The sequence below is a fragment of the Theropithecus gelada genome, chromosome 2 (assembly GCF_003255815.1).
Source record: "Theropithecus gelada isolate Dixy chromosome 2, Tgel_1.0, whole genome shotgun sequence".
Classification (NCBI taxonomy): domain Eukaryota; kingdom Metazoa; phylum Chordata; class Mammalia; order Primates; family Cercopithecidae; genus Theropithecus; species Theropithecus gelada.
The window spans coordinates 18,016,024-18,041,500 of record NC_037669.1 but is presented as its reverse complement, the minus strand read 5'-3'; the positions used below and the strand labels follow the sequence as shown (position 1 = coordinate 18,041,500).

At 35.8% G+C, this 25,477-nt stretch overlaps 1 protein-coding gene across 11 annotated transcripts in view; it reads right to left on the bottom strand.

The window, feature by feature from the left end:
• The window catches only part of ARL6 (ADP ribosylation factor like GTPase 6), a 38,066-nt gene extending 13,612 nt beyond the window's left edge, over nt 1-24,454 (bottom strand). For 7 of the 11 annotated variants that reach the window (XR_003118278.1, XR_003118275.1, XR_003118276.1 and 4 more), the window contains exons 1-5: nt 24,000-24,454; nt 20,714-20,863; nt 7,976-8,037; nt 7,511-7,579; nt 2,878-2,972 (exon numbers count right to left, since the gene is read on the bottom strand). Coding sequence is in view for 6 of the 11 variants with exons in the window: in XM_025377805.1 (XP_025233590.1) it covers nt 2,878-2,972; nt 7,511-7,579; nt 7,976-8,037; nt 20,714-20,836 (349 nt within the window). In the remaining 5 variants the exon portion in view is untranslated. Of the gene's footprint in view, nt 1-2,877; nt 2,973-7,510; nt 7,580-7,975; nt 8,038-20,713; nt 20,864-22,298; nt 22,358-22,898; nt 22,998-23,999 lie in introns of all 11 variants that reach the window. The other 4 variants (XR_003118277.1, XM_025377808.1, XM_025377809.1 and 1 more) reach the window with 3 other exon arrangements.
• Nucleotides 24,455-25,477: the final 1,023 nt, after the last annotated feature.

The window sequence follows — 25,477 nt, the reverse complement described above, 5'->3', positions numbered from 1 at the left end:
CTCAATAAGCATTACAGAGAAGTACCTACAAAAAAGCATTAAATATTTTGTTTGTTTCCTTTTTAATTGTGAACAGAAAGGAGGCAAACTTCAAGTAGAAGTAGAAGGAAAAGAAACTGGAAACTTCTTTAAGTTTTTAGTCACAATATAATAAGTAACAAGCTAGATTTTTAAAAGATATTTTTACCTTGTTATGATTTTGGAAACATTTGTCATTTTTTTGAATAGATAATACATTTAAATAGTTCAAAATTCAGAAGACACAAAATGGCATACAGTAAAAGAATCTCCTTCCTAACTTTGTCCTAGGACAATGGTCTCTGTAGAAAAGGCAACCCATAACATCAGTGTCTTGGCATCTTCATAGAAATATTTTATGTATTAGAAAACATAATTATTAGATATTATTTTCATACAAATAGTAGCAGGCCAACCTCACCAGTTTCTACCTTTATCTTTTCATTTATTTACATATCTTGGATCTGATCCCATATCAGTACATACAGAGCAGCTTCTTCCTTATTTTAACAGTTCTGGACTATTTCTTCTTTTAGTACTATGTACTATTAATTTATTTAACTAGAAACTAACTCAGATACCTGCTACATAGTTTACAACTATGAACAATCCTGTAATGAATAAATGTGTACATAGGTAATTTTGTACACCGGCCAGTATGTCCTTAGGATAAATTTGAGATGTGGAATTGCTGGGTCAAAGGACATAAATTTCTATTTTGATAGACAGTGATTACCAAACTGTTTTCTCTTAAAAATTATATCAATTTACATTTCAACAACCACGTATAAGAATGAGTGTTTCCACTCCTCTAGCCAAAAGAGTGCTATGAAACTTTTTGATATTTTCTGTATCATAGGTAATAGAAAGGCCAAGAATCTTTCCGTATATTCAAAAGATGTTTAAATTTACTTTTTTGTTGACTTATCTTGTTATGTCCTTTCCCCATTTTCTATCAAGCTTTTATATTCTGATTTTTTAGAAACACAAGTAGTATAGAAATATCCCTGTAGCTATTATATGAGTTGCAAATATTTTCCCTTGCCTGTCATTGTCTTTATCTGTTCACAGTACATTTTGCTATTCAAAGATTTTTTTATGGCCGTCAATTTTTTTAAAAAAGTGAATATACACTTCAGCTGAGAAATCCCTCCCTTGGAAATCTATCCCATAAAATAAAGGACCTAGCACATTAAGATCCATAGACAAGGCTTCAGTTGAGGAAACCAAAGTCCCTATTGTTTGAAGCATATTTTGTAGGAACTATTTCATTTTACTGCTCAACATTCCAACACTTTTTAGAAATAAAACTGTAAAGATTAATATGAAAGGAAGACATAATCAAAAATGCATTCTCAATCTAGATACAAGACTGCTAAGTTTTTTGTGTTTTTTTTGGGTTTTTTTGAGACGGAGTCTCGCTCTGTTGCCCAGGCTGGAGTGCAGCGGGGTTATCTCAGTTCACTGCAACCTCCACCTCCCAGGTTCAGGCAATTCTCCTGCTTCAGCCTCCCGAGAAGATGGGATTACAAGTGCACATGCCCGGCTAATTTTTGTATTTTTAATAGAGATGGCGTATCACCATGTTGGCCAGGCTGGTCTCGAACTCCTGATCTCAAGTGATCCACCCGCCTGTAATCCCTCCCAAAGCGCTGGGATCACAGGCGTGAGCCACCATGCCCAGCCAAGACTGCTAAGTTTTTAACATGAAAAAGTCACATAAAACGTACAGGGTGGATAATTTTCTTTGTCGAAAAATTTGAACAGGCTTGAGGTCATCTGTTAAAAATACCAAAGATATTGTGGTTAAGCAGTAACATTTATTAGAAAGCCTCATACTATTTCCATTCCATTTCTTACAAATCCACAGTTCTCTTAAACCACCATCCTTTTTTGAAAGTCCTAGCACAAGCACTATTTAAATTTTTTTGGCATGAGGAAGGCTAGAAATGCAGAGTTCCACACTACTTACTGGAGCACTGTTTGTAGAGGGGGCTTGGGCGGGAGGAAAGTATACATCAACAGGTGAGTGATGAAATAAACTGTGGTACATTCATAGTAAACCATATTAGGCATCAGTAAAAAGAATAACTACATAATTATACATAATTTGATTTGGAAGGATATCCATCAAGTGTTAATTGAGAATAGAAACATATAGAAGAGTGTAAAGAATATGATTCCATTTTGGTAAGTAACAATGATAGTCCCCACAGCCCTCAACCCAACATTTTTGGTGTCTCTCTATATATGTATATGCGTGTGTGTGTGTGTGCATAATATGACATACATAAAAGTATGAAAGAAAAAAATACCCAAACACTTGTATCTTGAAAGGAGATGGGGAGCTGGCAGTTGGAAATTAACATAAAAAAGATTTGTTTTAAAGGAATTCCCATAAGAAATATGTAAGAAATGCTGTGATTAAACACACACACAAACTCAGATACGCATAGAGAAATGCATGAAAAGATGGTAACAAATAATTTTAATGGGTGTTGAAATACACAGATCTTTATTTTCTTTTTCTGTCTGATTTTTTTTTTTTTTTTTTTTTTTTTTGCTATTGGCACAAATTACTTATGTTATCAGAAAAAAAGGGCATTTTTATTTTTGAGGAAGGAAATAAATGTTAGAGACCCCAAAAACATTGCAAAATGCTTTATATTTACATTACAATGCAAAATTTAAAAAATATGGTGATGTACACAAAATATAAATTCTCTATAATGTATATGTTTTAAATTCAACAATTTTAAATGAAAGATAATTACATAGTGTAAGCAATACCCAAAGAACAAAACATTACACATAAATGAACCCCAAAGAACAGATACAGACTGAAAGACACACACATACCTGGATGATTCAGAAGAGTATCGAGTTCTTCTTTGGCCACAACCATTCTTAATCTATCACTACTATCAACGACAAAAATAATAGCTTGACCTTCTCTGTGTAATGCAAAGAAAAAGAAAAATTAAAGCTTTACTTATAAATTTTTCCCTGTTTATTATCCATGGGCATTTCCTAATGTAAGTATTACCTCCTTATGTCCTATGTCCGTTTATCATTAGAAGTTTTGGTACTGTTTCTTGTTAGTTTCCAAGACTGATAAATATATTAACCACTAGTCATATTTCATGTAAAATACCTTTTCATTTGGATAATAAAATAAATTTAATGACTTGCTATTTCATAATTTTAAAAAATTGAGTAATTTTTTCATTAAAATATCAGCATATGAGAAAATGAGTTAAAACACCATAACCCTATTACACAGATGCAATAATTATTAATATTTTGGTATAAAGCCACACTTTGTATATATTACATATGAATAAATTATATATGTATTTAAAATGGAATCCTGTATTATACCTTGCCTTTGCAATATATATGTAAATTTCCTCGACTTTTTTTTTACAACTATGGTTTTACTACTTTTATACGAAATGCTAAAGCACTACATCAATGTTTGTCAAATTTTTTTTTTACTATAAACCGTAGTAAGAAATATATTTTGCATTAAGATACAGTAGACACATAAGTATATATAGATATATTTTAAGTGAAAGTCTTCTGAAAAAAATACTTACAAATAGCTTTTATTTTATTCTATTTGATTTTTTAAAAAGCTGATAACCAGTGATTGAACTAGTTAAGGATTCACTGATGGATCATACAGGCACTTAAAAAATAACTGATTATTCCTCTGCACTACCTTCTTTGAATGGTTCTAAGGTATTGCATTGCATGGATGTGTCATCAAATATTGTATCAAACATTTGTTGCTGGACTTTTAGGTTATTTTCAATTTTCATCATTATGAAAAATTTTAAGGCAAATATCCTCCTACATACCTTTATTTTTAAAAAGTTCTTGATGCTTTAAGATTTATTCTTAGGAGTAACATTTCTAGGACTACATACATAATTTAAAGTTTCAGAAAAACATTTCCAAACTGTCCTCCAGAAATGCCATATCAATTTACATGACTCAGTACTTTTCTCACTCCTTTGCCAGCACTGGCTACTATCATTCTTATCAATAACTGCCACTCTAATAGCATATTATCTTGATCTAGTTCATTAATTGCCAGTGAGGTTTAATATCTTTTCATATATTTATTGGACATCTGTACTTTTTTTGCAAATCACTTATTCTAGTCATAAATTAAGATTTTAAACTTCAATGTGATTGGGCGGATCATGAGGTCAGGAGATCCAGACCATCCTGGCTAACATGGTGAAACTCCGTCTCTACTAAAAATACAAAAAAAAAAAAAAAACAAAATTAGCCGGGCATGGTGGTGGGTGCCTATACTCCCAGCTACTGGGGAGGCTGAGGCAGGAGAATGGCCTGGACCTGGGAGGTGGAGCTTGCAGTGAGCCGAGATGGCACCACTGCCCTCCAGCCTGGGCAACAGAGCAAGACTCTGTCTCAAAAAAAAAAAAAAAAAAAAAAAAAAAAAAAAAAAATCAAGTGAATATACAAAATAAAACTTTTTATACACCATTTTCTCCTATCATTAAAAAAGGACAATGCTGATTATCAGAGACATACATTACCAGTATATATAGAAACCAGAACAATCAGAAACATCTATCAAGATTTATAAAAACGTTCAATCACTTTGAGCCAGTGATTTTATTTCTGAAATTCATACTAAGGAATCATGAACTGGGGCTAAGACTTATACAACAAGATTTTGACTGAAGGACTGTTACAATTTTCAAAAACTGAGAATAGCCTTCATGTCCTAGAGTAGAGAAATGGTTAAAGAAATTTTGGCAAAGCTGTGTGAAAAAATATGAGGCAGCCGTTAGCTGTATTTATTGCATGTTTTTCCTGATTTATGCATACCACAGAATGTTAATTGAAAAAAGCAAGATACAAAATTATACATGATACATAATTTAGATGGTTCCTTTTTCCTTATTTATATAAAGTATATGTTATATATTTCAAAAGGAGAAGAAAGATACCAAAAAGACTGACAATGGTGAATTTATGAACAGTGAGATTTATGGGAAACATGTTTTCAATATTCTTTTCGATATTTTCCAAATTTAAAAAATGTGTATTCCTTATATTTTTGCATACTATTATCTTTTTATGTTGTAAAAACAGTATGTAAAAATTACATAATGTTATTATGGCATCATATATGTTAGAAAGTAAATGTCTCTCTTCACCAAAGAGGATGTGAAAAAAAAGAAAAAAGAAAAGAAAATGAAAGAAAGTAAACTTCCCTTATAATCCTACTATTCCAAAAATAAATGCTACTAATGGTTTGGTGCATAATCCACTAAGAACTTTCTTCTTTCTATATATACCAAGTACATATTTATAGTAAAGATAAATACTGATAGTAACATTTTTACATAATTGATATAAAAATGTTATAAATAATGCTAACATACAACCTTCTATGTATATTTTTTGCCTATAAGCCCTGGTCATAGAATACTTTTCTAAAAGTAAAAATGCTTGCTGTAGGTTATAAACATTTTTCATTTTAACGGATATCAATAAATTACCCCGAAAAAGATACTACATTCTCACAGGAGTGGCTCACTTTGACAAGAGCAGACTTTATTAATCTTTGTAACCTTTTTCAGTCTAATAGATCAAGATGCACTTTTTAATAGATCAAGATGTACTTTCTTTTCACAGTTAGAAAAATATGAAAATAGAGGAAGTAAATTTACTTTTATTGTTGATTTTTCAATAGTAATCATATTCTCCATTCAATCTACAGTGTAACCACTCTATTCTAGAATTCATAATTTCATCCAAAAACAGTATGAAGAAAAAAGGAGTTAAAATCAAATAAAAACAAACTTCACTTTCTATTTTCTCTCTATATATATTTTTGTAATTAAAATTAAAGTATTTTTTAAGTAGCTAAATACATTTTTAAAAAGAAATCATTTATCAACTAATTGGAGGAGGAATTTAAAAAATCCTGTACTGAAAATTCAGGTTTCCTAAACAAACAAACAAACAAGAAACACATAAAACACATCTCCCTAAGGAATTTAATGCAGAATACCACAAACATGCCACTTTTCCTTTTCCAAACTAACCCTTGTATCTGAAGCACTCTCTTTTCTCTCTCTCTCAGAAGTCTTCTGGATCTATGATTTAAATAGGCCTTCAATTTATTGAAGGACTCATTGAAAAAAAATTTGAATAAATCTCCTCTGGTTCATATCCCAAATATATACCATATAATGTTTAGTCTCACATTATTAGGAAAGAGTTAATCTAAATCTAAATCTTATATGGTAAATATCACATACCATTTCAAGGCAGGAGTTCATAATCACAAAAGAGAGTTTAGTTAAGAGATACCGTTTTTAAGTTTCAGACTCTAACAGTGAATTACATTACTCTTAAATGGAGTCCTAACAATATTAGAAGCTAATGAATTTATTTTAATACCATATGCAAATCTCCAGAAGGTATAACACATTTGGGTCCTAGTAACTTGACAGCCATTAGTCTGAAGTATTGTCATCCCTTGGTATTGTTGGGGGATCAGTTCCAGGATCCCCTTCAAATATCAAAATCTGCAGATGCTCAAGTCTCTTATATAAAATGGCTTAGTATTTGTATATAACCTATGCAAATTCTTCCATATTCTTTAAGTCACCCTAGATTACTTGTAATACCTAATACAATGCCTACACATGACCTTGTTCATGTGCTTTCAATATAGTAGTTTGTGTATGGCAATTTAAGTTTTCCTTTTTGGAACTTTATGGCATTTTTTCCCCCAAATATTTCTGATCTACAACTGGTTGAATCCAGGAATGCAGAACCCAAGGACATGAAGGGCCAACTGTAAATTAGTGAGCACTTGACTTGCATATGCTGAAAAATAGCTCATTTTAAATTATTCATAGAACAATGGACCAACTGTTAGGCAACACTGTTATTTTTAACTAAATTTAGTCAATAATATTTACTGGGTCTATATGCTGAGCATCATACTAGGTCTTGAGAAAATAATATGAATAATGAATAATCCCTTCCCTTGAGGAGTTCACACTTCCACTAGGGAGGCAGCTATGGTACATAACTTCAAGACATGGTAAGTATGATTAGAGAGATAGAAATGGACAACGTGCCATGTGAACAGGAGGGACAAAATAACTGGGCAGAACAGTGAAACTTCAGAGGAGATGACTTTTTAGCTGATATTTAAAGCAGGAATATGTTAACCTTAAACTGAAGTGAAGTAGGATAGAATAGGGCATTAAAAACAGAGAGGATAGTACGTGCAAAGGCCCGAAGTCATGAAGGACCTGAAGCATTTGACAAACAATGTTGAGTCTGATTACATATTTTTAAAATTAGGAAATGTTCATAAATTACATGAAAAAAAAGCCAAACAACTTAGTCATATAATTCTTTGGATTTCTAATTATTATTAGTTGCAAAATAAAAACATCTAGTTAGCAACATTCACAGATGTACTTACTTATAATAGTGTTCCCAGAGATTTCTGTATCTTCCTTGACCTGACATGTCAAACACTGTAAATGATAAACTACAAAAAGAAGCAAAGCATGACTACATTATAAACTAACTAAAGCATAACTTTTACTTAAAATTTTAAATTACTTACAATCAAAGAAATTATCCTTCATATGCAATATTCAACATGGGCCAATTTACAAGTAAAAGTTCTATGAAATAAATGTATTAATATAAACATGATTTTGCAATAAATAACATAAAAAACTTCTTTGCTAGTGAAGTTATCAGAGTTTGTCTAAACTCTAAATTCTGAAAAATAAACCAACCATAGTGGTAGAAATACGTTAATACCTATGAGATTCTGAAACAACAAATAACTTTCTCTAAGGGTAGGAAGAATGACCAGGTAGACCAATATTGTTATTTTTCACTAGTAACTTTTTTGTTAAGGGATAAAGTGGATTACCTGGATGATTTGAATTTCTCTATGCTGAATCCTATTGTTGGAAGGATATTTTGAGATTGAGCCTTTAAGAGAAAAGACAAAGTTCAGAAATTTACAATGACCAGAAACGAGTTTTCCTCAAGTTAAAGTATCCACATTTTCAGTTTCTAAAATCTGTCACTAAGGAGATGACAGGATTTAATAAACTTATAATTTTTTCAATAGAATCACTCTGTGTGAATTCTTTATAGAAGTTCAAGGTTTACTAATTATGGATCTGCATAATGTTTATTCACATTTGTGGCTTGTGGCATGTTACCAAGGACATAAGCGTTTTATATATGGTTTAATAAGTCACCCTGAGTTCACACGTAGGACTTTCTATTTTTTTTTTTTTGAAACAGAGTCTCGCTCTGTCGCCCAGGCTGGAGTGCAGTGGTGCAATCTTGGCTCACTGCAAGCTCCACCTCTTGGCTTCACACCATTCTCCTGCCTCAGCCTCCCAAGTAGCTAGGACTACAGACACCCACCACTACGCCTGGCTAATTTTTTGTATTTTTAGTGGAGACAGGGTTTCACTGTATTAGCCAAGATGGTCTCAATCTTCTGACCTTGTGATCCGCCTGCCTCGGCCTCCCAAAGCACTGGGATTATAGGCGTGAGCCGCCGCGCCCGGCACTTTCTAATCTTTCAACACATACTTATTGAGTTTGTGTACGTTCCAGACTGCCCTCATGTGTAGATGGTTCCTGCCTTCATGGAGTTTACAAGCTAGAAGAGGTAAATAGCAATTGAAAAGCTAAGCAACAAATGAACACAATTTTGAGCAGAGATAAGTGCAAAAAACAAATGTTTTGGGGGTGGGAGGCAGCAGAAAGGAGCTGGAAGGTGGCATGGAAGAAAGGTGCTCAGGAATGGTCTCTTTGAGGAGGTGACATCTGACCCAAGAGTGAATGACAGGAGGGGAAGAACCATGACAAGTTATTGACAAAGAACATTCCAGTTAGAATGTTCTTTGTCAGGATCATTGCACTATGTCAGTGCAATGATCCTGAGGAAGGAAGGAACTTGCCACTGAGGAAATGCAGAAAGCCTAAATGTCTAAAGTGTGCTGGGTAAGATAAAGAGCGATGTGTTGAGGTAAGAGACGTAAGGGCTTGAAGGCAATGATAAGGAATTCTGTGTGGAGAAGAGAGTGAAAGGGGGTTAGAGTAGAGTAGCAGACATGTTGACAAGTCCCACTGACGATTAAAATGTATTATACTAACAATCTAATTTGTTAAATGTCTCCTAGCACTTTCACCAGAAAAACTATTCCTCTGTTTGAATAAAAATATATCCACTTGCTGATCCAGATGCCTAGAAGTTATTATTGACTCCTCCGTTTTTTTACATTCTCTATGTAATCACGCTCTACGCTTTTTGGTTCTATTTCACTAACTTAGTTCAGACCCTTATCATTTCTTGCTTTGAATTACTATACCAGCCTCCTAATTGCTCCTACTTGGCTCTGCTACCTTGAACATGTTACTTATTTTTTCTAAGCCTAGTTTTCTCAAATGTGAAATATGTTATTACTATCCTTAACTCATAAACTTATCATGATAACTACGTAGGTTAATGGATGTAAAATACTCAACACAGTAAATGCTCAACAAATGTCTGCTATTATTATAATTATATGCTCACTGATTTCAGTCTCATCCCCAGTTCTTCCCATATTGTCATTATAACTTTAAAAAAATTTCCCTTCAGTTCATCTTGTTGCTTTTATTAAAAAAACAATACAGGGAAAAATTTTGCCTCACACTGTTACATTCACTCTGGTAGTCTACTTCTGGGAAATTTAAATTCAAGGAAAGACAGAAGCTCAAAATTCACTGGAGCTTGGTCACCTTATAGCATGGTAATGCGCTAGAAGAAAGGCCCTCCAGAGCTGCCCTTGTTTTGCCTTTCTGAAGTTTGTTTACTTAGCTTTTTCCTTTTCCTTCTATCCATTCCAAGACCTGATCTAGTATTTTTCCAAAAATATATTTTTGTTTATGTAAGACAAAATTCATTTCCTGCTACTAAGATTCCTGCCTCATACCCTGGGGTTCCTTCATTTCAGAACAACCTTTGCAATAAGAAGTTTCCTAAGTTTTAATGTTCCCCCAACTTCATTATTTTGATTTTAAGGACTTTAAATGTGCCAATCATGTGACAAAATCATCAGCTACTACTATGAGGAAAAAGATAACAATAACAAAATAGGAAGCTAAAGTTTAAAGAAGTCTCAACAGGGTTATTAAAATGTAAAATGTTATTAAAATAGTAACCCTGTCTTCAATGAACTGTAATTAGAACATTTCCCTAGCCTCCCCATGATCACCTAATTTCTTCACAAACTCTTTTTATTTCCAGAGAAACTTGCTATTTTACTTGTAGGAATAAAATTAATAAATTTTCTTTTCTTTCCATCATTTCAAAAGTTCTAGTAGAAAGCAATCAGGAAAAAAAAGAAACTTCACAAGTTAATCAGGATAGAACAAGATATGTGAGCAATTGCTTCTAGACTGAAGTGGAACTCATTTTCCTCCAATGTATTCTAAGAGATAGTTTACAGTATCAGTCTCCCTCTGCTCTATCCAAGAACAAATACATTTGGTCATTCTGAAAATTGGACAGGGAATGGCACAAAGTAAACGAAGAGTATAGGAATTACAGTCTGCCCTCTGTATCTATAGCTTCTAAATTCACAGGTTTAGCCAACATGAATTGAAAATAATAATTTAAAAAAGATAATAATACTATTTAACAATAAAAACATTACGAATGTATAAATACAATAAACACTATTTGCATAGTATTTACATTGTATTGAAGTATTATTAGTAAACTAGAGATGATTTAAGGTATATGGGAGGATGTGCATAAGTTATATGCAAATACTATACCATTTAATATAGGTAGGAGGGTGGAAGGGGGTGGGGGGGAATGCGTGTCCTGGAACAAATCTCCTGTGGTTATTGTATTGCCTGAGTGGAACAAAACATTCTAGACAGGTCAAGGATACACCAAAATAACCAGGAAGAGAATAAGATTTCTCAGAGAGATCCTGTTTGGTTAGTTTAAGTCTGATAAAAATGATATTCTTGGTGGTATCAATCATAATCCCCTGGCCAAAAATAAATATTAAAAAATCATTCAACAATCCACTCATCCAAAGTGCCAAGCATTATTCTAGGTATCTGAGATTCAGTGCTGAACAAGAGAAAAACCTATGCTCTTTTATAATGAGAGAAATTTAATAAGCAAGTTATCAAATAAATATGCAAGTTATCAACTGAGCAATTTTAGATTGTTTTAAATATTAAGAATAGGGTGGCCAGGCATGGAGGCTCACACCTGTAATCCCAGCACTTTGGGAGGGCAAGGCGGGTGGATCACCTCAGGTTAGGAGTTCAAGACCAGCCTGGTCAACATGGCGAAACCTCATCTCTCCTAAAAATACAAAAAAAGTAGTGGGGTGTGGTGGCACACACCTATAATCCCAGCTACTTGGGAGACTGAGGCAGGAGAATCACTTGAGCCCAGGAAATGGAGGTTGCAATGAGCCAAGATTGTGCCACTGCACTCCAATCCGGGCGACAGTGCGAGACCCTGTCTCAAAGAGAAAAAAAAAAAAAGAATAAGAATAAGAATAAGGGTAACATCACCAAAATTAAGTAGAAGCAAGAAGCAATTAGGCTTCAGTATCTCCCACAGAAAACCAAAAACAAATATCCAGTACTAAGATTAGCACAAGTAATATCCCTTAAGAAAGGAAGAAAGGAAAATAGGAGCTACAAAACAACCAGAGAAAAATTAACTAAATGGCAATACTAAGTCCTTACCTATCAGTAATAGTATTAAATGTAAATGAACTACATTCTTCAATTAGAAGACATAGAGTGGCTGAATGGATTTAAAAAATTAGACCCAACTATGTGCTTTCCACAAAAAGCTCATTTCATCTATAAAGATACACACAGGCTGAAAAATGAAATGAACAAAGACATTCCATGTAAAGGAAAACCAAAAAAGAGCAGGAGTAGCTATACTCATATCAGATAAAACAGATTACAAGTCAAAACTATAAAAAGAGACAAAGTAAACTACTATATGAGGGTAAAGGAGTAAATTCGGAATGAGAATATAACAATTGTAAATATATGTGCCTCCAACATGGGAACACCGTAATATATTAAGCAAACATTAATAGAGCTAAAGGGTGAGAAAGATTGCAATACAATAACAGGAGAGGACTTCAATACCCCATTCTCAGTAATAGATCATTCAGACAGAAAAATCAACAATAAAAGAAATCCAAGTTAAACTGAACTTCAGACCAAAGGACCTAATAAACGTTTATAGAACATTCCATCCAACAGCTGCAGAATATACATTATCCTCATCATCGAATGGAACATTCTCCAAAACAGATCATATGTTAGGCAACAAAACAAATCTGAACAAATTTTAAAAGGTAGAGATCATATCAAGTATCTTTTCTAACCACAATGGAATAAAACTAGAAATCAGTAACGAGAGGAACTTTGGAAACTACAAAAACACACGGAAATTAACATGCTTCCTAATATTCAATGGGTGAATGAAGAAATTAAGAAGGAAATTCAAAAGTTCTTTGTGATGGTTAATGCTAAGTGTCAACTTGATTGGATTGAAGGATGCAAAGTATTGATCCTGGGTGTGTCTGTGAAGGTGCTGCTAAAGGAGATTAACATTCGAGTCAGTGTGTTGGGAAAGGCAGACCCATCCTTAATCTGGGTGGGAACAATCTAATCAGCTGCCAGTGTGGCCAGAATATACAAAGCAGGCAAAAAAACCTGAAAAGGCTAGGCTGGCTTAGCCTCTCAGCCTACATCTTTCTACCATGCTGGATGCTTCTTGCCCCTAAACATCAGACTCCAGGTTCTTCAGTTTTGGGACTCGGACTGGCTTCCTGGCTCCTTAGCTTGCAGATGGTATATTGTGGGACTTTGTGATCATGTGAGTTAATACTACTTAATAAACTCTCCTTTATATGTATATCTATCTATCCTATTAGTTCTGTCCCTCTAGAGAATCCTGACTAATACAGATTTTGGTACCAGGAGTGGTTCTAGAGGAACAGATTAAGGATGGAGTTCTTTCACTGGTTTGGGGGTTTCTGGAGTTGGCTGCTTAATATGATTAGACCTCAAAATGCTAAAGATTCTACTTTTAATAGTATGGAGAACACTGTTAGTCCTTGGCATGAACTGTTTAGAGAGTTATGCAAAATAAATGCCTTTGACACTCCTGATTCACTGCTCGTGAGAGGCATGGAGTTTAGTGACTCTATACATAATACCTTTGACCACATGTGGAGGAGAACCAAGGAACATAATGAAGTTGGTTGGTTACTCTTAAGTTCACTGCACAAAGTAATGAAAGAAAATTATGAACCCAGGGATTGTAACTCCTGGCTTCAGAAGTAGATACTGAGCCTCAAATCTGTTAAGATTGCCCTGAGTGGGAGTCTTATCTCCTGTAGAGAAAGAGCTGAAATTGTGGAAAAACAGGCACAAGTTCTCATATCAGTTGCTGACCTGCAATGAAAGGTGCATGCTCAGCCTCGCCAGGAGCCTACTGTTAAAGTGAGGGCATTGATTGGAAAAGAATGGGACCCTGCAATTTGGAATGGGGACCTGTGGGAGGACCCTGATGAAGCTGGGGACACTGAGCTTATAAACTCTGATGAACTTTTTTTGCCAGAACAAACAGCTTTGCCATTCCCAGTAGTGGCAACATCCCCTCCCCTACCCCTGCTGCCATCAGCCTTTCCACCTTTGTCTGAGGAGATAAATCCTGCACTGCCTGGGCAACAGTGATGACATCCCCTGAGGCAGTTGCCAGGCAAGATAATGTTGATTCTCCTCAAGAGCCACTCTCAATACTCCTACCTGCTTCTAGAACTATAACTAAAGTCTGGGGGGGGCCCCTAGAGGTGAGGTTGAGAGTGTGATCCACAAGGTGGTGCACTACATTCAAAAGGAACTGCTTGAGTTTTCTAATTTATATAAACAGTAATCTGGAGAACAGGCATGGATGGGTATTAAGAGTGTGGGATAATGGTGGAAGACACAGAGTTGGATCAGGCTGAATTTATTGATTTGGGCCTACTAAGTAGGGATTCTGCATTTAATGTTGCAGCTCTGGGAGTTAAAAAAGGTTCTAATAGTATTTGCTTGGTCAGCTGAAATGTGGATTAAAAGGTGGCCCACTGTGAGCAAGCTGGAAATGCCTGATCTCCCTTGGTTTAATTTAGAGGAAGGGACCCAAAGGCTTAGGAAGATTGGGCTGGTGGAATGGATTAGTCACTTTAGACCTACTTATCCCAGCTTGGGGCCGGGGGTGGGGTGGGTCTAGAAGATATACCCTTGACCAGTGCTTTGTGAAATAGATTTGTGAGGGCAGCACCTGCATCTTTGAAGAGCCCTGTTAATGGCTCTTCTCTGTATGTCAGATCTAACAGTGGAAGTGGCACCACTTACCATTACCCCTAGTGATCCACTAGCAAAATTTTTGCTTTCTGTTCCCACGACATTACATACAGCTGGCCTAGAGGTCTTAGTTCCAGAGGGGGAATGCTACCACAGGGGGATACAACAATGATTCCATTCAATTGGAAGTTAAGATTGCCACCTGGACACTTTGGGCTCCTCCTACCTTTAAGTCAACAAGCTAAGAAGGGAGTTACAGTGTTGGCTGGGGTGATTGTCTGGGACTATCAAGATGAAATCGGACTATCACTGCACAACGGAGGTAAGGAAGAGTATGCATGGAATACAGGAGATCCATTAGGGCATCTCTTCGTATTACCATGCCCTGTGATTAAGGTCAACGGGAAACTAAAAGAGCCCAATCCGGCAGGACTACATATAGACCAGACCCTTCAGGAATGAAGGTTTAGGTCACTCCACCAGGAAAAAAACAAAAACAACAAACAAACAAACAAACAGGACCTGCTGAGGTGCTTGCTGAAGGCAAAGGGAACACAGAATAGGTAGTAGAAAAAGGTAGTCATCAATACCAGCTATGACCATGTGAACAGTTACAGAAACAAAGACTGTAACTGCCATGAGCATTTCCTCCTTTTGTTAAAAACATGTTTGTGTATGTATAAACTTGTACTATGAAAATATATTAATTTTATTTTCTTTTTCCTTTATCATGTGACGTAAGATTTACTAACTTCATTTCAGCATTTAAATTCTGTTGACTTTATGTAATAGCATTTGGGTTGGGGACTGGTGTATTTCTGGTTGTAAGAAGGATAGTTGTATTATGTTAGGCGTAATTATGACCTTATTATTGTCCTTATTTGAACATTATGTATGATCTCAGGAGACGTGTATTGACAAGGGGTGGACTTGTGATGGTTAATACCGTCAACTTGATTGGATTGAATGATGCAAAGTACTGATCCTGGGTGTGCCAAAGGAGATTAACATTTGAGTCAGTGGGCTGGGAAAGGCAGACCCACTCTTAATCTGAATGGGTACCATCTAATCAGCTGCCAGTGTGGCCAGAATATATAAAGCAGGCAGAAAAATGTGAAAAGGCTAAACTGGCTTAGCCTCCCAGCCTACATCTTTCTCCCATGCTGGATGCTTCCTGTCCTTGAACATCAGACTCCAAGGTCTTCAGTTTTGGGACTCAGACTGGCTTCCTTGCTCCTCAGCCTGCAGACAGACTATTGTGGAGCCTTGTGATTGTGTGAGCTAATACTTAAGAAACTCCCCTTTATAAATATCTATCCTATTAGTTCTGTTCCTCTAGAGAACCCTGACTAATACCTTCTTAAATGAAAAGGGAAATACAACATACCAAAATCTATGGATACTGCAAAACCAGCACTAAGCAAGAAGTTTATAGCAATAAACACACATATCAAAAAAGTAGCGGCCGAGAACGGTGGCTCACACCTGTAATCCCAGAACTTTGGGAGGCCAAGGTGGGCAGACCACCTGAGGTCGGGAGTTCGAGACCAGCCTGACCAGCATGGAGAAACCCTGTCTCAACTAAAAATACAAAATTAGCAGGGTGTGGTGGTGCATGCCTGTGAGCCCAGCTACTTGGGAGGCTGAGGCAGGAGAATCACTTGAACCTGGGAGACAGGTTGTGGTGAGCCGAGATTGCGCCATTGCACTCCAGCCTGGGAGACAAGAGCGAAACTCCATCTCAAAAAAAAAAGTAGCAAGACTTCAAATAACCCAGTGATGCACCTCGAGCAACCAGAAAAGGAAGAACAAATCTAACCCGAAATTAGTGGAAGGAAATAAATAAAGATCATAACAAAAATAAATGAAAGTGAGACTAAAAACATACAAAAGATCAAAGAATCAAAAAGTTGGCTTTCTGAAAATATAAAATTGAGAAGACATTAGCTAAACTAGGAAAAAAATGAAAGAAGATCCAAATAAACGAAATTAGAACTTAAGAACGAGAAATAACAACTGATACCACAGAAATACAAGGGATTATTAGAAATTATTATGAAAAACTATATGCTAACAAATTGGACAACATAGAAGTGGATAAATTCCCGGACACATTCAACCTACTGAGATTGCACCATGGAAAAATAAAATACCTGAACAGGCCAATAATGAGTAAGGAGATCAAAGCACTAATACAAAGTCTCCCATTAAAGAAAATATTAGGACCTGATGGCTTCACTATGGAATTCTACCAAACATTTAAACAACAAATACTAATTCAACTCAAATGATCCCAAAAAGTAAAGAGAAGGAAACACTTCCAAACTCATTTTACAAAGCTGGCATTAATCTGACACCAAAACTAGTCAGGAACACAATGATAAAGAAAACTACAGGCCAATATCCCTGATGAACACAGATGCAAAAATCTTCAACAAAGTATCTTCACCGAAACTAGTCAGGAACACAATGACAAAGAAAACTACAGGCCAATATCCCTGATGAACACAGATGCAAAAATCTTCAAACAGTTGCTTCAGTAGCAAACTGAATCTAACAACCTACTAAAAAGTTCATTCACCATGATCAAGTAGGATTCGTCCAAGGGATGCAAGGATGGTTCAACATACACAAATCAATATACGAGCCCATAACATTAATAGTATCACGGACAAAACCACATGATCATTTAAATAGATGTTGAAAAATCTTTTGATAAAATTCAACATCTCTTTATGACAAAAACTCTCAACAAATTGGATTAGAAGAACCATACCTCAAAACAATAAAGGCCAAATAAATGACAAAACCATGGCTAATATACTAATGTTATACTGGTGGAGCTAATATACCGAATGGAGAAAAACTAAAAGTCTGGAACAAGACAAGGATGTTCATTTTCACCACTTTTACTCAAAAACAATACTAGAAGTTCCAGCCAGAGCAATTAGGTAAGAAAAATGACGGTCATCAGTACTGGAAAGAAAGAACTCAAATTATCCTTGTTTACAGATGACATGTTCTTATATTTAGAAAAACCTGAAGACTCTACCAAAAATACTGTTAGAACTGATAAAGAGATTCCGTTAAGTTTCAGCATACAAAAGTCCACATATAAAAATCAGTAGCATTTATATACCCCAAGAACAAACAATTTGAAAATGAAATCAAGAAAGTAATCCCATATATAATAGCTACAAAAATATAAAATACTTAAGAATAAATCCAACCAAAGATCTCTACAATTAAAACTATAAAATACTGATAAAAGAAATTGAAGAAGACATAAAAACATGAAAAGCTATTCTATCTATGCTCATGGATTGATATAATTATCACTGTTAAAATATCTATACTACCTGAAGAGATTAATAGAGCAAATGCAATCCCTATGAAAATACCAATAACATTCACAGAAATATAAAAAGAATCCTAGAATTTATATGAAACCATAAAAGACCCCAAATAGCCAAAATAATCCTGAGCAAAAAGTACAAAGCTGGAGGTACCACACTATCTGACTTCAAACTATACTACAAAGCCATGATAACCAAAACAGAATAGTTCTGGCATAAACACACACACATAGACCAACAGAACAGAACAGAGAAGCCAGAAATAAATCAATGTATTTACAGCCAACTCATTTTCCCAAAAGACATACAAGAACATACTTTGGGAAAAGGATAGATAGTCTTATGATGCTGGAACACTGGATAACCACATGTAGAAGACTGAACCTAGACCCTTATTTCCCACCATATACACAGGTCAAATCAAAATGGATTGAAGACTTAAATCTAAGACCCAAAACTATCAAAGTACTAGGAGAAAACATAGGGAAAATGCTTCAGGACACTGATCTGGGCAGTAAGACCTCAGAAACACAAGTAACAAAAGCAAAAATAGACAAATGGTACTAGATCAAGCTACAAAGCTTCTACATAGCAAAGGAAATAATCAACAAAGTGAAGAGATAATCTACAGAATTACAGAAAATATTTACAAAATGTCCACTCAACAAAGGATTAATAATCAGAATATAGAAGGAACTCAATTCAGTAGCAAGAAAAAAAAATCTGACTAAAAAAACGAGTAAAAGATCTGAATAGACATATCTCAAAAGAATATAGGCAAATGGCCAACAGACATAAGAAAAAATGCTCATCATCATTAATCATCAGAAAAACATATATCAAACTACAATGAGATATTATTTCACCCCAGTTAAAATGGCCTTTACCAAAAAAGGCAAAAAATAATGAATGCTAGTGAAGATGTGGAAAAGGGGGAACTCTCATAGATTGTTGGTGGGAATGCAAATTAGTACAGCCACTATGGAAAACAGTATAGTGTTTCCTCATGAAACTAAAAATAGAAGTCCTATATGATCCAGCAATCCCACTGCTGGGAATACATCCAAAAAAAGGGAAATCAATGTATCAAAGAGATACCTGCACTCCCAGGTTTATAGCACCACCATTCACAATAGCCAAGATATGGAATAAATTTTTGTCCATCAATGGATGTATGGATAATGAAAATTTGGTACATATACACAATGGAATATTATTCAGCCATAAAAAAGACTGAAATCCTGTCATTTGCAGCAATAATATGGACAGAACTGAAGGTCATTAAGTTAAGTGAAATGAGCCAGGTGCAGAAAGACAAGCATCACATGTTCTCACTTGTTTGTGGGATCTAAAAAAGTAGATCTCATAGAGACATAGAGTAGGTGGTTACCAGAGGCTGGGAAGGGTAGTGGGGAGAGAGGGGTGGAGAGAGGTTCGTTAACAGGTATAAAAATACAGTTAGATAAAGGAATAAGACTTAGTGTTTGATAATTCAGTAGGGTGACTATAGTTAACAATAATTTACTGTATATTTCAAAATAACCAGAAAAGAAGAATTAGAAGGTTCTGAACATATAAAAAAGATAAATGTTTGAGATGGATATCCCAATGACTCTGATTTGATTATTATGCATTGTATGCATGTATTAAACTATCACATGTAACCCCTAAATTTGTACAACTATTATGTATCAATAAAAAAATGACATAAAAACTGGATGATGTGCCAATGCGAGCACGCATACTGGGGAATGGAATAAAGATTGAAATTTTTGAAAAAGGTATACAGATTCTATCTCTAAAAACATGACAGCTAAGACTAGATTCTTGAAAAAAAGCTATCAGGTTAAAATGTCCTTCCTCTCTCCCTATTCAGTTTAGAAATGCCAGCAACCTCAGTACATTAACAATAAATACACATAAAGAGAGCTTAATAGGAAAAACTAGTTTGTGTCCAGGAAAGAACTACTTATCTAGAAACTGATTTTATCCACAAAAGTGAGACAATTTTACTATAAAACGAGATGGGCATGATTTTTTGCAAGGCATTTCCTATTAGAGCATTGTATATTTCTATACTTATTTTATTTAATTCCTTAAAAATAATGTTCTAGTAGTGGATGCAAGCTTACAAGAGACTCTTCTCGAGCTTGGTGTGGGAAGGGAGCAAGTGTTGTATCTGTATCTATAACTGAGTGACAGAGGTTTGAAACCCTTCAAGAAGTCCCATTTCAAGTGGCTCCTTGGCTGTTACCATTACCATTAAAAAAAAAAAAGGAAATCCAATCACTTCTCCCTGGACCTGGATGTCAGTTTTTCTGATAAGGCAGGAGAGTTGCCTAAACATAAAGGCTCAAGAATTGGTGCCAGAAATTAGGAAAGCACTATTAGATAGGCTTTCTTTATATGCACCAGACTTTAACTTATACATCACATGTTAAATGTATTAGCTTTATATATTTTTCACTTATTACAATATGTTCATACACTTGTAGGTTAAAATCATCTTGCTTACTATTACTAATATGCATACTATACTTTTGAGAATTGTCTAATTGTCCATAGAACCTTTAAAAATGTTTCACCTTTCTCTTCATTTTGCTCCTCCTCTAAGGAGGAAACTAAAAGGAAGGCAATGATATCAAAAAGAAAACTCAGTATATTTGTGAAGATCTTTTGAAAGAAAAGACAAGTGAAAATAATATTCCAGTTTAGTAATTAAGATTTGCTGTATAAAATACACTGCAAATTATGGCTCAGGACACTTAAAGGTACTGAAAGTTTAACAGAATATCTTAATGTGATTATACGCGGTTTTAATGTCATATAACATAATTCTGCACATTAATATTCTTTAGTGACAGAAAATACATAAAGAATCTAACAAAGCTACTTACATTTGAAGGTTTCAGTTTGTTAATGATAGTTGTTTTGCCACTATTATCTAGCCCAAGGCACAAAACATGAACCTCTTTCTTCTTCAGGCCAAGCAAGACTGAAAGTCTGTCTAGCAATCCCATACCGTAATTCAAATATTTACAAACCACCTGCAATTAAGAAGAAATAAAATATTACCCAAAGGCACCTTAAGTTATGGAAAATATTGGTACATGTATTTTTAAAAGGTAATAATTTAAATACACATAATAATAGTGTGAAAACTATGTCAATGTGGCTTCACACTTAGTAAACAGAGTGTAAGCTGATTACCAGAAAGGAGCCTTAACTGATACGCAGATTTGCAGCTTATAACAGGTGGCAACACAGAAGAATGCCTTGGAAATAACAACATTTCTCTCTGTAATTTATAATATTTAACAATAAAACATGGTCAGCCTCAGTATCATTTGGAGTCTGCGCATTGTGATACTTGAAAATGTGGAAAAATTAGGCTGTAGCCTTTCCAGAAAATCTGAAACAGTGAATGGGCAAAGGGGCTTATGTATTCTGATACTGAAACTCAGAAAGTAGAAGGTAGATCTGAAAAGCAGAAAGATTTTGAGATTTTGGTTATATCATTTAAGCCACTGTTAAATCTTTATCGGAAGCCAGCCCCATTGTTATATTTTGTAATAATATGAAGTTATAATAAATTCAGTTTTTTTTTTTTTTGCTTGCTTGGTTATTTCCAGTTTAAGTAGGGTTTTCTGTCAGTAGAAGCAAAGAATCTTGAAATACTTATCTTTATTTCCCCTTATCCTATACATACGTCTTTGTAAGTCACCATAAATCCCTTTGTGAAGGTTATGCATAAATACACAAACATTCAATTTATTGAACTTTACTAAATATCTGTTTTTTAACTGTTACTTATCAGAAACATCCTACTAAGTGCTATTTTAAAAGAACTTTATCATATTAGTATAGAATAAGAATTTTAATTTCATCGTATATTTAATTGTAGATTTTAATTTAGTTTTTTAAAAATCTTAAAAATTTCTTTGTTAAGGTGTCCCTAAAGTTTTCATTTCGTTTGTTCAACTGTATTGATTCTTCGAAAAAAAAATCTTTCCAATGCAAACTGAAAAAAACAAAACAAAACAAAACAAAAACTATCAGCAATCCAAAAATAGAAGTATTTGGAAGTCAAATAAAACTGCTATGTACATAAAACTTGCTATGTGGTAACTTTATGGCTGTTTATATTCATCTAAGGTACTGTTAAATTTACACTTCAGGTCTCCAAACTAAACTTTTCAAAGGAGCTCACTTTGGGTCCATTGCTCCCCAAACCATTACTTTGTGGTAGGAGAACAGGGAGATCCCTTTTTCCAGCCCCCTACTGTTGCAGGGACTGCTACAATACATCTCTGCACCAAATATTTCCCATTACTCAACAACAGTCACTTTCACAGTTCTCTAATGTTTTTATTCTCATTAAATTGACTTATTCTCATCTCCATCTAAGGTTGCATAAGCAACCTATCATATTACAGTTTCTTCAATACTTTTTATTCCATACAATTTCAGGCAAGGGCATACCTTGAAGGATGTGAGGCTGCAGTAACTTTATCAATAAGAGGCTTCCAAGACAACTGTATCTAAAAGGAGGTTGCATAGTCAACATTTTGCTTAGGCCTTTTGGGACATGATTATGGGTAGAAATTTCAAAACTGAATTTCAGTGATGTGCAGAGAAGAGATGGTACAACGCCATGCCAAAAGGTGAGGCCTATAACAGAACCACGTTTGTCTTTCCCCAAGGATGAGTTTGACCTTAGGTACTTCCATTTGTGCCACTCCAATCGACTTTTCTCCTTGTATTAGAGATTCAAATCTTATTCAGCCCATTTCTTTAAATTACAGCTTAAGGACCAGCATTTGTAGACTCTATTTTAAATTAACCTTCTGATGTCATGAAGCAATTAACACATACCATTTGATTTCAAAATTTGCTACTACTCACTTTATTTACTGCGTAAACATATTGGTATAAATACTTATATCTTGTTCTCCATTTCATACAATTTAGAACTTATTTTTTTAAAAACGACCACTTCTAACATTTTCCGCCCTCTAAGCATCTACTATAAAGCACTGAGTGTTTAAAGCCTGATGCTTGAATATTCGTTTTTCACAGTACCTTGTATTGTGACTTTCCATCACTTTTCCATGGATTATCACTTGATACTTGTTACTGAAATATTTTGGGGCACACAATTTAGAAGAGGAGGCAGTTTTTCTAAAAGAGGTAATCACATTTATTGAAATTGCTTTATAAACAACTATCATAGAGCCTTTAAACTTCTACGTTTCAAGTAGTTACAATTTTCCTTCCATAAGTTGACTTTCTGCATGCATAAATTAATAAAAGATAATTCAAGCTACTCAACGTTTATTTATCGTGTCTTAAGTGTGCAGTGACAGATACAATTGTTTTCTGCAGCTTCCTACTCTGATAGCCATGATTCTCAACCCTGGCTGCACTCTGAAATCAATTGCTGAATCCAAATTTTTGAAATGAGATCAGGGCATCTGTAGTTTTTAAAAGCTACCCAGTGTTTCTGTTGTGAAGTTACTATCGAGAACTACTGGCTTTCAGAATAAAGCTCAAACTTCCAAGCATAGCTTTTAAGGTTGTTCACAATCTGGCTCCAATCTTCCTTTCTTGTTTCTTATCTTACTGTAACCCTCTCTTTGCACACCAGCCAAATTCTCTTGGTTATTGTCTGACAGACTGTTTCCTAAAGGATTACATATTGCCAGAGAAGTCCAGAGGAATTAGAATGTTATCCACAGTTAACAGCTTAGAGGGTAAGCTGCAGAAACACAGTGGTAGCCCAGAGAAAACACCACGAATGATACTTAGTAAACTCTGTAAAGTGTTGATTGAAATGTTGCCTATTTTTATGACCCAAAATAAACATTCTTATTCGGCTTTCAGTTTTTGATGATGGAATTTAAATTACACTTACACTTACACACACACACACACACACACACACACCCCAAATACAGGGGTCTAAGTTGGGCTCTGTTCAAACCCATTAACCAAACAAACATTCGTCCAAACCAGTTTAGTAAGTTTTCTATGGCCTCTTTTACTCACCTTCTTTTCTACTTCTCATACATTAGCAACAACTACGCGCGTGGTGTGAAAAACATGGGAAAGGCCAAAGAGGAATTCTAAAACTGACGGGGGCAGAGGGTGGCGCTGGCTTTAAACCAGGGTTGAGGAGATTACCTGGTTTTTGAGGTTAGTCCGGAAGGCGTAGGAGCTGGTAACAGGAATGGACCCACTCGTATCGGTCTCTGGGATGGAAATCTGGTGCGAGGGTCCCTCAGCCTTCTTCTCTACGCCTACATGGGAAGGATGCCTGGTAATGAGCAAAGCCGTCTCTACAAGTTGGGAAAACCGGTAGCCTCTGCAGCAGCCTGTGCATCAGTAGCTGAGCAGGCGCCTTGGCAGGCACCGTTCCCTTGGCAACAGGAGCTTCTTCCGGCTGAAGCCACGCCTCCCCGGGGGTCTTGGCGATTCGGCCGTTGTGCTGTAGCTTCTGGGATTGAAGAGCTCCGGGAAACAGCCAGAGGCGCGCCGAGGAACTATACATTGAAGAAAAATGTGTGCACAGGTGGCAGGGTGAGCTGCCTATTTCCTGCGAGGAGCCGTGCAGTTCCCCGCGTAGCATGATGGGAGTTGTAGGCGCGCGCACAGCTTTCTGGGAAGCGTTTGGCGTGTGCTGCGTGTGCGTCGCTCGACCCTGGTCTTCCTGGGCATCCAAGGGACTGGCGCTCGGTGTGGCGCGGAGAGCGTCGTTACCAGGCACCAGCGTAGCGTGGTGGCAACGACTGCGAGATGCTACTGTCCCCCCTGGGGCAAGATGTGCGCCGGAGTTCCGCCGCTGCCCATCGCACCGACTCTCCTCTGGCTCTGATAGGCCTGCCACCCTGAGTCCCTGTAGAGGTAAAACTGTTAATGCAGGAAGGTAGAGGGGAGAACTGATGTAAAAAGTCAAAAGGCGTTGTTCGGCTAAGAAAGTATGCCTGTACCCCTGCTTCTTAGTTGTCTGGTCTCCCGAAGAGATTTCTACCAGGCATAATCTCCTGTGAGTAGATTACAGTCTCCAGAATCAAATCGGCAGGTGGTTAGGAAAGGTATTAATAGTCAATAGTTAAAGTTGGCCACCTTCTTAAATTGCACTTGAATTTTATAGTCATAGTCACAAATAGTCTTCAAATAGAAAATATTTAGGCATACCCTTCCTCACATCTTTTATTACTGCGTTTTCCAACGGACACATTACAGGTGCAATCATTTTACAGATCTAGCCTTTCAATCTGCCCAGCCCCACTAACCTCACCCCCAGTGAATGGCCTCATTCTTCAAATAGGGGTTTCTCTCTCTTCCTTTTTTTTGTTTGTTTGCCATGGGTGTAGGATTTCTGACCCCTCCCACCCCCACCCCCACCGCCTGCGACCCTTTTCAGCTAGTTAGTATTATGTTTACTGCACTACCTGTTCTTTGGCCTGTCAATTCATTTGGCCTATTAAATGGACTAAGAGGGTGCAAAAAGAGACTAGAAGGAATTATTTCAAAGTAATATGGTAGGGGGGACGGTTGTAAGCGTGTGATTATGGGGTGATTTATCTTTTGTCACTTCTCCAAATTTCCAAATGTAATTGTCATTTTTACAGCGAAAAAACAAAAGCGGCCCTGGATTA